The sequence below is a fragment of the Manis pentadactyla genome, chromosome 15 (genome assembly GCF_030020395.1).
Source record: "Manis pentadactyla isolate mManPen7 chromosome 15, mManPen7.hap1, whole genome shotgun sequence".
Taxonomy (NCBI): Eukaryota; Metazoa; Chordata; class Mammalia; order Pholidota; family Manidae; genus Manis; species Manis pentadactyla.
In genome coordinates, this window is record NC_080033.1 from 2,344,188 (window position 1) to 2,361,868 (window position 17,681).

General features: G+C 47.7%; 1 protein-coding gene across 5 annotated transcripts in view; it reads left to right on the plus strand.

The window, feature by feature from the left end:
- ZC3H4 (zinc finger CCCH-type containing 4) overlaps positions 1-17,681 on the plus strand; it is a 43,415-nt gene that overhangs the window by 11,476 nt on the left and 14,258 nt on the right. For all 5 annotated transcript variants that reach the window (XM_036885337.2, XM_036885339.2, XM_036885338.2 and 2 more), the window contains 9 exons: positions 4,582-4,801; positions 5,099-5,209; positions 10,480-10,702; positions 12,000-12,148; positions 12,851-12,947; positions 13,061-13,200; positions 13,825-13,932; positions 15,363-15,474; positions 15,992-16,101. In XM_036885337.2, coding sequence (XP_036741232.2) covers positions 4,582-4,801; positions 5,099-5,209; positions 10,480-10,702; positions 12,000-12,148; positions 12,851-12,947; positions 13,061-13,200; positions 13,825-13,932; positions 15,363-15,474; positions 15,992-16,101 — 1,270 coding nt within the window. The remainder of the gene's footprint in view (positions 1-4,581; positions 4,802-5,098; positions 5,210-10,479; positions 10,703-11,999; positions 12,149-12,850; positions 12,948-13,060; positions 13,201-13,824; positions 13,933-15,362; positions 15,475-15,991; positions 16,102-17,681) is intronic.

Genomic DNA, 17,681 nt, shown 5'->3' on the forward strand with positions numbered 1-17,681 from the left:
GATACCACCTAGGTGAGAGCTGAGGGAGGGGAGATGCCGAGTTGTCAGTTTTGTCCACAGGATTTTTTGGGAGAGGGAAGTGCAAGCATGGTTGGACCACATGCAGCGGCAACTTGGTGGCCAGCAGTTAGCAGTGGCCCCCAAGGGGAGTTGGCTATGGCTCCTCCACAGAAAACGTTTCCCAGTAAGTATTCAGCCAGTTTAGGCTTACCACGGAGAGGACTCGCTGGTTCTTAAGGCCAATAGCTACTCTTTGTCTGGGACTTACTTTGTGCCTGTCCCCCAGGTCAAGGGCTTCATCCACTTTATCTTCTTTAACCAACACAGCCCCATGAGGTAGGTATGGTTATCCCATTCCACAGAGCACATGATAGGGAAGAAGCAGAGCTGGTTGAATGATGTGATCTGCAGAATGAAGCCTGGTGCCCAGATCTGTAGGCTGGTAAGAGGGGCTAGCCTGCTTTGAAACATGATATTGCTTTACCAAGTACTGTTTTTGCCAAGCCCGTGATCTGTGTGTCCTGTGGAGGTGGCTGAATAGGCACTCCTTAGAATGAGCATCCAGATCTAGCCTTTGACCCAAGAGGAGGAGCTGGCTGTCAACAGCTCTGCGAATGGAAACTTACATGCCTGGAAGCTTAGTCCAGGAGGAACAAGGGAGACCTGACCCTCAGGAAGGCATAGGCCTCTCCCATTTCCTCTTGTACAAGGGTTCCAAGTCGGTCCCCCAGCATGGTTGGTTTCCTGTCCCTGATGGTCTGTCAGGCTCACGCCGGCGTAGCCATCCTGCAGCATTGCCAGTCCAGGCTCGGGGAATGAAGCAGTCTGCCCAGGCTGCTGCTGCAGGGTTTCTCCTGTATGCTTGTCTCAAGAGGGTTTGGCAGGGCTAGATTGAAATGATTAGTGCCGTGGGGCTTCCCCCACTTTCTTGGGGGATTATGTCACAGCTTATTAAGCATGCTCCCTCGGTGTTTAATACCACTCTGACATGGATTTTGCTGGCAGTCTGTTAGTGGTGCCGCTTAAATCTGGCTGCTGTTTTGTGGAGACTGCCTTTGTGCCGTCGTGTCGGTGGCCTACAGGATTTCTGTCCCAGTTGGTTTGATTTTCTTTCTGTTTTTCCTCTGTTGAACAGAGTCTGAGGAAAAGAGACCCTGTATTCATACAGGCATTTAGCTGTAAATCTCCTATATAAGGACAGAGGGCATCCCTGAAGGTGAACGGAGGTTAGCCAGCCCAGGGCACGGAGGAGTTTGAGAGTGCAGCAGGGTCAGGTGGCACAGATAACACAAGAGTGGTCAATTGAGTGTCACTGTCCTGGTGCTCCCTCCCCATGATCCATTCCCCTTCATAAATCACCAGCAATTTTTTTAATCCTGTATTCTATTTATTTTATCCTCTAAGAAACCAAAGTTTGAAGTATTCACTCTCTGTTTGTAAAAAGTTATACAGTAGATTCTCATGAGCTTAGAAATGCCTGGGTTGTTCATAGAATGCAGAGACTCTTTGTAGGATGGATTTGAATGCTGTACGTGACTCCTGTGCAAGTCCTTTGGAATGAGAAGACTTTATAGAATCATTCTGGAAGATGGTCAGATGGACTTGCTTGGATGGCACCTCCGGGCCTTGGATGTAGGGCAGCCTACACATGCATCCAAGCTGGCTTATGGCATTGGGACAGGGATGGAAGCCTCAGCTGACCCTGGGCAAGACCTTTGCCTGCTGTGCTGTGGTGTCCTTGCCCAGGAGCAGATGGAGCTGAGAAACCAGCTCTGGCTCAGCTGCCCCAGCCCTGCATTGTGGAGGCTCCTTGTGGACTGCGTTTCTTGTAATTTGAATTGTTGCTACTGGAACAATACAGAACAGGACCCCACACAGGGAAGATGCTCAGAAGTGTTTGTGGCATCAAGTATAGGCAGTTGAAGAGTGGTCTCCCCATTCCCTTTCTGTCCTTACCGATAGCCTTGGGGAAATGAGTCAGTTTCTGGCTTTTTCCATGTCATCCACTGGCTGTCTGACCTTGACAAGTCCCTTCACCTAGTCTCTCTTTAAATTCCTCTGATCTGAAATGAGAGAGTTGATGGTATCCCACTGTCCCTTCTGCTCTGACAGGCTTCTCCTGGCCCCAGGAGGGTCTTTGACTATTCGAGCTCTTGGACTTTGTCTTCTTTCACTGGACTCTAGGAGTCTAAGCAGTTCCTGTCTTCCTGCTTTCCCTCCATCCCTGCCCTGGGAGTCTAGGTACCGTACGTACACCATGTCCTTCTCAGCTTTTTCCTTTCAGACTAAAATGTCAAGAATGATGTTCTTTTTAGCTTTTCTTCATGGAATACCAGCCTCTCCCTGTCCTGCTTGTCTGGGCCTTCCCCAGATCCACTGTGTCTGTCTGCCTCTCCCTGTATTTCTCCTGACAGTTTGGCAGCCAGGCCCGCCCACAGTGTTCCCAGCAGGGATGCACGTCCTGTTTGCTACAGTAACCACGCTCTCAGTGTCTCCACACTGCCAGCAGGAAGTGTGCCATGCCGCTGAGTAACAGCTTCTCCCCTGGGTTGGCCAGCCCACTGAAACCAGTTTTCCCAGTTAGGTGGTGCTCACTGTGGGTGAGGCTGTTGCAGCAGAGTGGCCTCATCCCACGAGGGCTTTGCTCCTCGCCTTATTCTCTGGGCCACACCCAAGCCGGAAGGTGTGTCATTTGTCAGGAATGCCACCTCCTCCAAAGTGTCCCTGGCATCTCCTGCAGGGCTGGCCCAGGGCAACCTGGTAGTTTACAGGGAAACAACATGAGGTGCTCATGGGTCACCTCTCTGTCTTGTTTCCTTTGAAACATCAGGAAGAGTTTTGTGTCATGCTTGTGTATGTGAGAGCTGCCCTTGACCTCTGCTGGGTTATCCGGGGGCTGGGCCACTTGGATTTAAGTTGACTGGACCCTGTTGAGATGGGAATGAGAGTTAGGAGAGAGGCCCTTCTTGCAGGTCTCCTTTGATGTTTGGAGAGTAGTGGGGGGCGGACAGAGGGAGCGGGACTAAGGGGGTGGCCGAAGCGAGAGGTCTGGGAAGGAGTCTGGGAAAAAACGTGGGCCTGCTGTTTCTCACGGAGCCCACTAGAACCTGCTGGGGCTCCAAGGTGGCTCGCCAGCCGGGCCTGTGCCCACCCTGAACCCAGCCCTGTCTGCACAGCTCAGGCCTTTCCTGCCAAGATGAGTTCCCTCTGGGGTTAGCTTTCTGAGTCCTGGGTTCATTACATTCTCTTCTTTACCAGTTTGGGTCTAAGTTAATTGAAGAGGAGTTTTTAATGCTCTCACAGATGCTTTTCCATGGTTGTGGATGAGGAACTTTGAAAGCTTTTTTAAAATTTGAAATTTTTATTTTTTTAACCATCTCCTGTACTTGTGAGAACTGTGTCTGTGGGTTTGGCTCAAAATTTGGATTTGGGTTCTTTTCCCAGCTGCTTCCTTCGTAACCCTATTTATCCCCCTGACACACACACTACCCCACCCCCCGAGGTACCTAGATATTTTAGAATGTCCTGTTGGCAGCATCTGTCATGTTTGGAGAGGGCTTTTATTTTTCAGAGTACTGGGGATTGGGTTGACGTAGGGGAGTTAACAGAGATCTGTAGGATGGGGAGCCAGAAGGGATACCCAGAGGGGAGGCAAGTCGGTCAGCAGCGGGGGTCGGTGACCGCTCCTGCGGGCACTCTAACAGCGTTGTGAGGACCTCGGGAAGGGTCTGGGGCCTGCAACCCTTCCCCCTGACCCTTGCCCTTTCTCGAGCTGCTCAATCTCCCCCTAGCCCAGAGCCATGCAGCAAACAGGGTGGGTCAGACTTTGAAAGCTGGAGACAGAATACTGTTTACTGGTGGCTCTTAAGCACTTTTGAGGGCTTTTGTAAAGTACATTCAGCCTCCTCAGGCTGCAGTCCACACCTGCCTGTGCATAGGGCCCAGGGATCTGTGGGTCACCCCTGATTCAGAACCATGTCCCTCTCTCCTCTGTCCACAGCTACCACCCTCAGCTCACAGGACACTTCATGGGCTTGGGTGGAGCGGGTGACCCCGGGTCACTGCACTCAACCGCCCTCTGGGAGGGATGCTAGTTCGTGTTCCCTGAGAGAAGCTTCTGTGGTCAAGTGAGCTTCAGAAATGCTCTTAAGTAGAGTTGTACGGGTTCTTGACTATAGGACTTCTGAAAACTTGTGTTATAGCTTGAAGCATTGGGAATCCCCAAGATGGGGATTTCTCAACTCATTTGACCACAAGCCATCACTTTTCTTAGAACTCAAGTCCTGAAGAACACTGGGAAATGTGGACTTAGATTTGTCCTGGTATTCGTGACACTACCTTTAAAATCCAATGGTGTTGGTCCTTGCCAGGTTGGACGGGAGCAGGCACAGCCCTTTGTCAGGGGGGAGGGATGGGACAAGGGGCACGGCCTCCCGGTGCTCCCCGGGCCCTTGCAGGGGTTTCTGCTCTTTCTCACAGCAGGCGGGCCCTCCCCTCCACTCCGTCAGCCTTGACCGGCCCGGAACCCGTGGACTTCTCCTCAAGCCCTGTATTCATGTTGGCTTTGGGGTTGGTTTGTAGGGAAGATGGTGAGTTGGAAGAAGGGGAACTGGAAGATGATGGGGCTGAGGAGACCCAGGACACCTCCGGGGGACCCGAGAGGAGCCGGAAGGAAAAGGGGGAGAAGCACCACAGCGATTCGGATGAGGAGAAGTCCCACCGGAGGCTGAAGCGGAAACGGAAGAAAGAGCGGGAGAAGGAGAAGAGGAGGTCGAAGAAGAGAAGGAAATCCAAGCACAAAGTAAGTCTGGGAGGTGCATCTGGGCGCTGGCCAGGGCCTGGCCCAGAGCCCCGGGGGCAAGCTTGTCAGGCCAGAGGGCATTCTTAAGTGTGGTTTTTCCCTTCCCCAAACTGGTTAAAGACCTTTTGTAAAAGAGTTGGTAACTCATGCTCCATTGCTACTAAATACCCGTAGGTGAGTTGTTTCACCTTGAGCACAGAGCCCTTCTGGCACATTCCAGCGATGTTCATCCCGGGGCTGGCTGCCCAAGTGGCCTGCCTGCAGCAGAATCGCTAAGTCCACTTCCTCTCATTGCAGCGCCATGCTTCTTCCAGCGATGACTTTTCTGACTTCTCAGATGACTCAGATTTTAGCCCCAGCGAGAAGGGGCACCGCAAGTACAGAGAGTACAGCCCCCCATATGCACCGGTGAGTGACCACTGCTCAGGGGCCCTCCAGGGCTGGGTGGTGCGGGCTGGGCAGTGACGCTGCCTTGCTCACTGAGCACTTGCTCTGTACTGGGTGTTCTACATGGCACTTCACATGGATTTTAATCCTGCAAGATTAGGTTATTGTTTTATCCCCATTTTATAGGCATGGAAACAGATTCAGAAAACCTCCGCCAGGTTGCACAGCTCTGAGTGCAGGAGCTGGGGTTTGGACTCAGTTAGTTAGTAGCCTGTCTTCGTTAGCCATGCTCCTAAGACTTCTCTGTGCCACCTTTTCCCATGGCCTTGGTGGGACTCAGTACATTCACTGTACTGAGAAAGATGCCTATTTGTCACTGTCGTAACTGACTGCTTTCCATTGTTCAGAAATTACTTTTTGTGGAAAATTGACAAAAGAATGAAATGGTTATAGAAGTAAATTACCTCAAATGTTGTGGAGCCAGAAATTAAATACTCATCCTATTGTATCACTGAGTTTAAACCTACATTTAAGTTATTTATGTTGTTTGTATACTGCTTTTCCCTGAGCAAAACTGGTAAAAAAACCAAGATGTTTCCCAGTTTTGATAAAAAATTATTTTTAAAGCTGGTAGCTCTAAGGTGTCCCAGGTAGCCTGTGACTCAGCATCATCCATCCTAATGGATAATTTATTGTAACATTATAGTTGAGATTGATCTGTTAGCATAGAGTCAGACTTTAAACCTGCAGGAGGCAGGGCACGGAGGGAGCTCCATGAGCATCACTGGGAGCTAGGGGGTCGAGGCACTTGAAGATCTGCTAGCGCAGCAGTGCCCATCTGCATTTTGTATTTTCTCGTTTTTTTACTGTAAGTGTGGATTTTTTTGTTAGATTTTATTTTTTACAGCAGTTTTAGGGTTATAGAAAATTGAGCAGATAGGATAGTTCCCGACCCACCCCATGCAGATTCCCTTATTGTATCTTGCATTAGTGTGGTACATTTGCTGTAATGGATGAGCCAGTGTTGATACATAATTATTAATTAGAGTCCAGAGTTTACATTAGGTCTCCCTTTGAGTTTTACAGTTAAAATTTTGGGTTTGACAAATGTGTCATGCTATATATTCATTATATACTATCATAGGAAATAATTTCAATTCCCTAAAAATCCCCTGTGCTCTACCTATTCATCCCTCCCTCCCCACTGAGCCCCTAGCTCACAAATCTTTCTACTTTTTATTCTCTCTAGTATTTGCCTTTTCTAGAATGTCATATGTTTGGACTCATACAGTAGGTGGCCTTTTCAGATTGGCTTCTTTCTGTTAGCAATACACGTTTATGGTTCTTCTGTCTTTTCAAAGCTTCATAGCTCATTTCTTTTTTTTTTTTAAGGTATGATTGATATACACTCTTATGAAGCTTTCACATGAAAAAACAATGTGATAGCCTGATGGGTTTTCCTTTATAGGTGACCTTTTTTCTCTCTCTGGCTGCCTTTAATACTCTGTTCTTGTCCTTGATCTTTGCCTTTTTAATTATTTTGTGTCTTGGTGTTGTCCTCCTTGGGTCCCTTGTGTTGGGAGTTCTGTGGGCTTCCATGGTCTGAGAGACTATTTCCTCCCACAGTTTGGGGAAGTTTTCAGCAATTATTTCTTCAAATACACTTTCTATCCCTTTTTCTCTCTCTTCTTCTTCTGGTACCCCTATAATGCAAATATTGTTCCTTTTGGATTGGTCACACAGTTCTCTTAGTATTCTTTCATTCCTCGAGATCCTTTGATCTCTCTCTGCCTCAGCTTCTCTGTGTTCCTGTTCTCTGATTTCTATTCCATTAATGGCCTCTTGCACCTCATCCAGTCTACTCTTAAGTCCTTCCAGAAATAGTTTTATTATTGTTTTATTTCTGTATTCTCCCTCCTAACTTGATCCTTTTTTTATTTTGGTATCATTAGTCTACAATTACATGAGGGACATGATGTTTACTAGACTACCCTCATCACCAAGTCCCCCCGACAAACCCCATTACAGTCGCTGTCCATCAGCGTAGTAAAATGCTGTAGAATCACTACTTGTCTTCTCTGTGTTGCACAGCCCTCCCCGTGCCCCCCCACACTATACATGCTAATTGTATTGCCCCCTTTCTCCCCCCACCTCTTATCCCTTCCTTCCTACCCATCCTCCCCGGTCCCTTTCCCTTTGGTAATTGTTAGTCCATTCTTGGGTTCTGTGAGTCTGCTGCTGTTTTGTTCCTTCAGTTTTTTCTTTGTTCTTATACTCCACATATGAGTGAAATTATATGATCTACTCTTGAAAATGTTTCATGTGCACTTGAGAAGAATGTGTATTCTGCTGCTTTTGGGTGTAGAGTTCTGTAGATGTCTGTTAGATCCATCTGTTCTAATGTGTTGTTCGGTGCCTCTGTGTCCTTACTTATTTTCTGTCTGGTTGATCCGTCCTTGAGAGTGAGTTGAGTGTTGAAGTCTCCTAGAATGAATGCATTGCATTCTATTTCCCCTTTTAATTCAGTTAGTATTTGTTTCACATATGTAGGTGCTCCTTTGTTGGGAGCATAGGAATTTATAATGGTTATATCTTCTTGTTGGATTGACCCCTTTATCGTTATATAATGTCCTTCTTTGTCTCTTGTGACTTTCTTTGTTTTGAAGTCTCTTTTGTCTGATACAAGTACTGCAACTCCTGCTTTTTTCTATTAGTTGCATGAAATATCTTTCTCCATCCCTTCACTTTTAGTCTGTGTATGTCTTTGGGTTTAAAGTGAATCTCTTGTAGGCAACATATACATGGGTATTGTTTTTTTATCCACTCAGTGACTTTTTTGGTCACTGAATGGTGCATTCAGTCCATTTACATTTAGGGTGATTATCGATAGGTATGTACTTACTGCCATTGTAGGCTTTAGGTTCGTGGTTACCAAAGATTCAAGATTAACTTCTTTACTATCTAAGAGTCTAACTTAACTCACTTAATATGCTATTACAAACACAATGTAAGGGTTCTTTTCTTTTTCTCCTCCTTTTTCTTCCTCCTCCATTCTTTATATATATTAGGTATCATATTCTGTACTCTTTGTCTATCCCTTGATTGACTTTAGGGATAGTTAATTTAATTTTGCATTTGCTTAGTAATTAACTTCTACTTTCTTTACTGTGGTTTTATTACCTCTGGTGACAGCTATTAAACCTTAGGAACACTTCCATCTATAGCAGTCCCTCCAAAATAGACTGTAGAGATGGTTTGTGGGAGGTAAATTCTCAGCTTTTGCTTATCTGGAAATTGTTTAATCCCTCTTTCAAATTTAAATAATAATCTTGCCAGATAAAGTAATCTTGGTTCGAGGCCCTTCTGCTTTGTGGCATTAACTACATCATGCCACTCCCTTCTGGCCTGTAAGGTTTCTGCTGAGAAGTCTAATGTTAGCCTGATGGGCTTTCCTTTGTATGTGGTCTTATTTCTCTCTCTGGCTGCTTTTAACAGTCTGTCCTTATCCTTGGTCTTTGCCATTTTAATTACTATATGTCGTGGTGTTGTCTTCCTTGGGTCCCTTGTGTTGGGAGATCTGTGGATCTTCATGGCCTGAGAGACTGTCACCTTCCCCAGATTGGGGAAATTTTCAGCAATTACCTCCTCAAAGACACTTTCTATCCCTTTCTATCCCTTTCTCTCTCTCTCTCTCTTCTTCTGATATCCCTATAATGTGAATATTGTTCTGTTTGGATTGGTCACACAGTTCGGTCAATATTCTTTCCTTCTTAGAGATCCTTTTTTCTCTCTATGCCTCAGCTTCTTTGTATTCCTCTTCTCTAGTTTCTATTTCATTTATCGTCTCCTCCACCGTATCCAATCTGCTTTTAATACCATCCATTGTGCTCTTCAATGATTGGAACTCTGACCGGAATTCATTCCTGAGTTCTTAAATATCTTTCCGTAACTCCATTAGCATGTTAATGATTTTTATTTTGAACTCCCTTTCAGGAAGAGTCATGAGGTCCCTGTCATCTTTCTCAGGGATTATATTAATTTTCCTGTTTATGGGTTCCTTTGGTGTTTCATATTTGTGTATGGTTCCCTCTAGTGTCCAGAAGCTCTACTCTCTGGAGCTGCTCAGCCCCTGAAGCAATGTCGGGGGTCACAGGGGAGCGGTACTGGTGCCTGTGGGGAGGAAAGAGCTGTTCCCCGCCTCCCAGCTGCTGTGCCTGTCTCCACTGCCTGAACCAGTGGGCCAAGCACACAGGTATAAGGTTTTGTCCCAGAGCAGCGGGATATGGATCCCTGCTTTCCACAAGTGGCTGGAATCTCAGTCTCTCCAGGAGTTCTGCCTGTCTTAGCTTTTCAACCCCATAATCACGAGAGTATCATGAAAGCACCATGAAATGTAGGTTTGTGCTCCCAGAGCAGGTCTCTGTAGTTAGGTATTCAGCAGTCCCAGGCCTCCACTCCCTCCCTGCTCCGTTTGTCTTCCTCCTGCTGGTGAGCTGGGGTGGGGGAAGGGCTTGGGTCCCCCTGGGCCACAGCTTTGGTACATTACCCTGTTCTGTGAGGTCTGCTCTTTTCTCCAGGTGTATGCAGTCTGGCGCAGTCCTCTTTCCTATTGCTCTCTCAGGATTAGTTGTATTAATTATATTTTCGTGTTATATGTGGTTTTAGGAGGAAGCCTCTGTCTCATCTCTCACACCGCCATCTTTAATCCTCTCCCTCTTTGATTCTTTCATAGCTCATTTCTTTTAAGTGCTGAGTATTCCATTGTACGTACCACTGTTTATCCATTCACGTACATCTTGGTGGCTTCTGTGTGTGTGTGTGTGTGTGTGTGTGTGTGTGTGTGTGTGTGTGTGTGTGTGTATTTAACTGCATCCAGTGTCTTTCAGGGCTAGCACACTTTGTAAAGCATCCTTTAAAATGACTTCCTAGTTTGGTTGCCAAGCCTCCAGGAAAATTTTGACCAAGTAGCACCGCTCTCACTTACCAGGCCCCCTCCCCAAATGAGATTACTTTTATTTGCCTGGGAAATACCCACCTTCTCTTCCCTCCCTAGTTCTTTGGGGATTGTGGGGGTCTGTGTTTCTTAATTCCAAGCTATGGCTCCTTCCGAAGAAAAACATCTGGACCCACTGCCCAGATGTCACTCAGGTGGGAATCAGTCCTCAAGTGGCTGGGGGCTCGTGTCTCACTGCAGGGATGATGGAGACACCCAGAGAGATATGTGTGTTCAGGGAACAGTGGGGTTCTTGGTGGTCTGGACCCAGGCCGACTCACCCTTCCCTCCCCATCAGTCCCACCAGCAGTACCCCCCATCGCACACCACCCCACTGCCCAAGAAGTCCTACTCCAAGATGGACAGCAAAGGCTACGGCATGTACGAAGGCTACGAGGACGAGCAGTACGGGGAGTACGAGGGTGATGAGGAGGAGGATGCAGGCAAAGATGACTATGACGACTTCACCAAGGAGCTCAACCAGTACCGGCGTGCCAAGGAGGGCAGCAGCCGGGGCCGAGGTGAGGCCCCGCAGTTTCCAGGGCATTGAAGGCAGACCCGGTGCTGGGGTCTGGGGTGTGGTGCAGAGCCAAACTGGCCAGGTTGGCTGGTGCTCAGAGCCTCAGGTCCAGGATTGGAGACACAGGCATTTAGGGCTGAGCTGAGTTCAGAAGAGCAGGGAGCACACAGGCAAGCTCAGGCCTAGAGTTGGCCATGGGAGCGGAGGACACAGTGCCAAGGCTGTGAGTGAGGAGCCAGGCTCCCTGGAGGCAGGGAGAAGGCCAGCGAGGCTAAAGGGCTGTTTTTTTAATTCACCTACTGGTCAACTGTGCAAAAAGAGAGACAGGACAGCTTCTCTCACACCTGGGCCAGGGCAGCTGCCAGCTGGCTGCCCCAGTCCTCAGTAGCCACCTCCCTCTCCTCACCTGATGAGGTGTAACTGCAGCCTTGGGCTGCCACACCTCTGAACCTTGAACCTGTGGCAGTTAGGAGGATGTTGGGGGAGGGCAGAGCACCAGGGACCCAGCCTGGCCTCTTAGAACCATCACCTGCCCATGACACTTCCAAGCCTAAGAGGGCTTTTAGAATCTTCTAGCTCAGTGGTTCCTAAATCTTCCATGAGGCCCAGCTAATTGTCTGGTGGTCCTTCACTCATTCATTCTTTTAGCAGTCTTGCAGTAGTCTTTGGGGAGATTCTAGATCAGAGCTGTCCAATAGAAATACAGTGCAAGCCACCTTATAATTTATTTATTTATGTTTAAATTAAATTAAAATTTTTTCCTCCCCTTCTCCCAGGCCTACACCTTATAATGTCAAATTTGCTAGTATTCATATTAACAAAGTAAAAGGAAACAGATGAAATTAATTTTAACATGTTTTATTAACCTAATACATTTAAGATTTCAACTCAGAGTAGATGTGATATTTTATAGTCTTTTTTTTTTTTTTTTTTAAACTAAGTTTGAAATCCAGTGTGTGCTTTTATACTCCCAGCATCTCAGTTTGGTCAGCTGCATTTCAGGCGTTCAGTACGCATGCAGCTGCTGGCCACCTTAGTTTGCGCAGTGAGTGCAGCTTTCACTGAACAAATACCCAGGAGGCAGTGCAGTGAGTCCTGGAGCAAGTGTGCATCCAGGATGCTGAGGCACCCCCATTGAGGGGATGAGGGTGATGGTTAATCTGACGGGAGCAACTGGGAAGGCTTCTTGGAGGCGGAGGAAAATGGAATGATTGCCCTCAGGTGCAAAAGATGGCCTGACTTCTCTCTCGGTAGGATTGGCTTCTGTTTGGGATGCTTATTGTCTGATTCCTGTGTAGGCAGCCGAGGCCGTGGCAGGGGCTACCGGGGCCGAGGAAGCCGAGGGTCTCGAGGCCGAGGCATGGGCAGGGGAAGCCGAGGAAGGGGCAGAGGCTCGGTGGGAGACCACCCAGAGGATGAAGAGGACTTCTATGAGGAGGAGATGGAAGTAAGGTTTTCTTCAGCCTGGATGGGGTTGGGGGTGGCCGGGGGCTGGTGGGCTCTGGGTCACAAGTGCTACTGGGGGAAGCCTGTAAGACAAAGGTGGAAAGAAAGCGTTTGGCAGGTTTCTGTGGTTAATGCTCACTTGTTATTTTGGAATAGAGAAAACCTCCATATTGTTCAGAATTAAAAAGGTACCAAAGGGTGAGCTATGAAAAACATCTTCCTCCTACTGCTGTCCCCAGTGACTTAGTTCCTGTCCCTGCAGACAAATTTCTTTGGTGTTTTCGAGAAACATTTTTTGCCTTTGCAGTCAGGTGCTTATTTAACCACTGCCTACACACAGGAGGGCTTGCACTCTCCCTGCTCCATCCCTCTCTGAGCCTGGCCATGCCTGTACAGCATGAGTCTCCAGTTCTTTGTTATCTTTGTCACAGCTGAACAGCTGTCCATTGTGTACAGAAGCCCTAATTATTTGCCCAGGGGGTGAGAGTTTGAAGAGTGAAGGCTGCATGGGAAAGGATTAGGACCACCACCGCTAAGACTGTGCCCGGGGGATAGAGGGCACAGGTGGGAGACCTGGGGCACTCACCTGCCCTTCTGAGTCTGAGTTGTCCTGGGTAAATGAAAAAACAAAAGGAGGCAGTGTATATTTAGGGGCAGTGTTAATTGTTCCTGTATGATGCTTTCCTTTTTTCTGGAATTCCAGTATGGAGAAAGTGAGGAGCCAATGGGAGATGAGGATTATGATGAATATTCCAAGGAGCTGAACCAGTACCGCCGGTCCAAGGATGGCCGAGGACGAGGTGGGCAGGCAGGGGCCCTGGAGGGGAGGCATCGGTGGGGCTCCTTCCAGCAGCTGCTGGATTCCCGTCCTGGGGAGAGGCAACAGGGGAATACTGTTTCTCCTCCTCTGCAGGGTTAAGTCGAGGCCGTGGTCGGGGTTCCCGGGGTCGAGGGAAAGGGATGGGCCGGGGTCGTGGTCGAGGTGGCAGCCGAGGAGGGATGAACAAGGGTGGAATGAATGATGACGAAGACTTCTATGACGAGGACATGGGGGTGAGTCAGTTCTTCATTCTGATTTATGTGGTTAGCAAGGCCCTGTGGATTTTTTTTCTTTTCCTGTAATGAGCTGTCCTTTGAGGCCGATCCTGGCCGCCTGCTCCCATCAGCTGTTCTCCATAGGGCTGATCAACACTAATCATCTGTCTCTCTTGAGGGATGTGCTGCTAGTGAGACCCTCTGTTTTTAAAAGTGTATCTTTGTAGCACCTGCTGTCACCTGTAAGGAGTCTCTGGGGCTTGGAAGGTTCTAGGTGACCATCCATGACTTGTACAGGAACGTTTTCAGGAAGGCGCATGCCACTGCCTCTGGGAGGTGGGTGTGTTCCTGCACAGGTGTGAGGTGCTCAGTCTTCAGTGGCCAGCAGCTCCAAGTGCCAGAGCATTCCCCATCTAAGTGCCAGCACTCCATTCCATGGTGTTCAGACTGCACAGCCTCAACGTTGGATGTAACCTGCTGGCTGTCACTCTTGTTACATGAAGACGCTTCTGTGAGGGGAATGTTCATTCCTGCCTGCCAGCTAACTTCTGTTACTCATTGAGAGTCTGACTCCCCCTGGCCTGCATAGGCACCCCCCACCCTTTTTGCTCCACCTTGCAGACACCCTCTGTGTCCTTCCAGGATGGTGGTGGAAGCTACCGCAGGAGTGACCATGACAAGCCCCACCAGCAGTCTGATAAGAAAGGCAAAGTCATCTGCAAATACTTCGTGGAAGGGCGGTGCACGTGGGTAAGGGGCCAGTTAGAGTACTGGGGTGCCAGGGACAGGGCAGCTATCTCCCGGAGAACACTTGGTTTCTGGCATTGTTCTGGAGGCCACGCCAATGGGGGTGCAGTGCTCGGGTGGGGGTGGCAGTGATTGTCTGACTGCCAGGAGATGCCTGGGAAGACTCAGTTCACCGAGACTGAGAAACCAGAGTAAGATGACACATCTGGATTTTTTGGGTTTTAGGAGGATTTTTTGGCTGAAATTTTCAACCAGTTCATATAACCTCACGTGTATTGCTAGGATTGACGCTAATGCAAAAATAGAACATTCTAGTTATGTCACTGGACTTTAATGTGGGAGAGGGATTATTAAGACATCCACGTAGAAAAGGTGGGAAAAAACCAGGCCAGGCTTGAGTATCACAGCAGAATATAACGCCAGAAGATAGACCAACGACCACAGAGTTCTGAAGGAAACAAGTGCAATCCAGTGTTAGTTTATCCAGCCAGCTTTTTATTCAAATACAGTGGCAGTGGCAGATGCTGGCAAATGTGCACCCAGGGAACACTACTGTGTTTACGTCTTAGAAAAAAGTGTATTTCAAACAAATGTGCATGTATAAAATATTCCTTATTGTAGTCACCATTCATATTATTTTCAGAAACTGTAATGCATATAAGCAAAGCAAACGAGTAGCCATTCCTGAGAGTAAGGGGAACAGGTATAGAACAGTTTCTATCTTTAGTTCACCTGATGTTACTTTGTTCAGATTGTGTTTGGCTATAGATAATAGAAAACCACTGGCTTAAACACATAATGTTTGTCCCTCGGAACAGTCTGGGGGTGCTGGGCATTAGTGGTACTCAGAGGGACCCAAGCTCCTTCCTACCTTTTATTTCACCACCTTTGAGTGTGTCACTTTTGTCCTCTTGATTACACAGTGGCTGCTGTGCCTCCAGGCATCGCAGCTAAGCACTAAGAAGGAAATTTGGGGACTTTTGCCTACATTTCATTTGCCTGAACTTCAAAGGAGTCTGGGAAATGGAGAATTTTTAGCTGGACTCATTCTTCCCCAAACAAAATTGGGGTTCCATTAGGAAGAAGCATGGAACTGGATACATGCAGCAAACAGTGAAAAATAGTGAGTAGGTGAGAGAGAGAAGCAAAAGAAGTGAAGGAAGAGTTAGAAAGAAGCAGTGAACAGCAGTGGAATGGAGACGGAAGCAGTGGGTATGTGGGGGAGAGGAGCCTGAGAGAGAGGAACACGCGCTGTCAGAAGTACACACTTAGTGGGAGACCCTGTGTATGATGAGCATGCCCTTTCCTGAGGGGATCCGTTTCTGTCATCGGCTCCTCTGCGCTTTGGCAGTGGCAGTACTTCTTCCCTTTGCAGACGGGAGTAAGCAAGACTTACAGGGCCACCACCGTACCATCCATTGCTTCTCTTCCAGGGAGATCACTGTAATTTTAGTCACGACATTGAGCTACCGAAGAAGCGAGAACTGTGCAAGTTTTACATCACTGGATTTTGTGCCCGAGCTGAGAACTGCCCCTACATGCATGATATCCTTTGGCGTCACATCTGATCTGATTGGGGGTACAGAACTTTTCTCCTTGTTGGTAGTAATAGCTGACCTTCACTGCTCTCTCTCTGTGCCAGCTCTGTGTCAACAACTTTCTGTGCATCCTCTCATTTAGTCCTCACATCTGTCCTGTGACGGGTCTGCTCTTCCCATTCTGCATATCAGTAAATTGAGGCACTGGCCCCTACTGTTACCTGTTATCTTTCAGGGATTTCTCCAGCCAGCTGTGTAGCCTTGGAATATCATTGAACTTCCTATACTTGTTGAGTGAGGCTCCAAAGACACAGCCCCAGGGCCAGCATGTGGCGCAGGAAGCCCTCTGGAGCAGGAATCTTGAGAATTGGGGTGTCGTTCTGGGTCTCTGCTAACCCACTGTGTGACACTTGGCAAGTCACTTCACCTCTCTGGGCATCATTTTCCTCATCTCAGAGCAAAGGGGGTTGGATTCTGTGGGTGAGTTCCATGAGATGAAACATTTTCCTTAATTTGCCATGAAAGTGATTTTCCATGTAAGTTGTACCACACAACTGGGAATTGCATCAATGGTGACGACTGCATGTTCTCCCATGACCCTTTGACTGAGGAGACGAGAGAGCTCTTGGATAAGGTAATGTCTGGGGGCAACGTTGGGGGCCACCACTACTGGAACCAGGAGGTGCAGCTTGCATTGATTTGGCACTACAGCCCGCCCGTCTGGTCTCTGTGCAGGACCACAATTCCCAGTTGCATTGATCTGGAGCTGGGCCATTTTAAGGAGGAAGTGGGACTGCGTTCTTTCTGCAGGGAGAGTGAGGTGGTGGTCACACATGTGTCTCATTTTCGGCCAAGGCACAGGTTTCACTGGGGGGCGGCTACATAAAAGGAGTCTTGCCTGGTATGCCTATGAACATATCTTGTGATTTCTTAGATATCCTTCATAGAGAGCCCACGATACACAGACAAGATGAGACTTAGGGTGGATTACATCTTGATGGAAATGACATGTTTCCTTCTAAGTCGTAAGTCTGTTATGCACTAGAAAGGTACAGGAAAATGGGACGTTCTCAGCATGGGGACACTGCCTTGGGTGAGGTGTCAGGGCTCCCTCACTAGCCAGGCGACAACTGAAGTTCATCTTCGTTATCTGTTCTCCCTGAGGAGTCATTAGGGCTTTGCGGGCCCCAAGTTTCTGTCTTTGGTCTTCCTAATGGACACCCAGGGAATTGATGAGTGAACAAGTTCTCCCAGATGAAGGCTTTCCTGCCTACTGGTTTGCAGGCTTGAGATGAGCTGCTGTTTGAGAATGGAAAGGATCGAGCCCCTCGGTATACCTGCCAGCTTCAAGCGTCTGTCTGTCAGCGACTGCGCAGTTGAGTGGGGCTGCCTGGGGCGTTACGGGGAAGCTGCGCACAAGCTTAGCAAGAGAAGTCCGCTCACTGGAAGAGGAGTGGGAAAAGCTGGGGAAAACTCTCGTCTTGCTGGGCCCTTTGGGGAGCCTGTTGCCCTACGAATAGGATTTCGTAAGAGTAGATACATAAAATTTGTTAGTTAACTCGCAGGATAAGTAGTGGGAAAAGTAATGGAGGCTTCATTTCTCATTTGATGAACTAAACAATAATTGACTGAGGACTGCCCCCTGCTGGAGGTTCAGAGTTTACACTCTAGAGCAGTGCTGTCCAATAGGAACATGACCACTGCGTGTTCTAGACCACTGCGTGTTCTATTTACTTGTTTGTCTTTTTAGATGAAATGTAGTTGATAAACAGTATTATATTGGCTTCAGGTGTACAACAATGAAATATTTAATTTTGATTTTCTAATAGCCAAATTTTAAATGGTAAAAAGAAACATGAAATTTTCAACAGTATGTATATCTTACTTAACACAATATATTCATGTCCAGAATATTATTTCAATAAGTAGTAAATAATGAAAAAAGACTTTTGGGGATTTTGTATTTTTGGGAGTACTGTGTCTTTGAAATCTAGTGCTTATTTTCTGTTCACAGTCCATTTCAATTTGGACCAGCCATGTTTCAACCCTCACAGCCACACATCGCCAGTGGCCATATTGAAGAGCACAGCTCTAGCCACCCTAATAAAAAACCAAAGCAAACCAGCATGGCACATTTCAGCTTCTAGTCAGAAACATTTGAAAGCATCAACATCATTCCCTTTCTAAAGTCAGGTCTCAATAGGTTTAAAATGA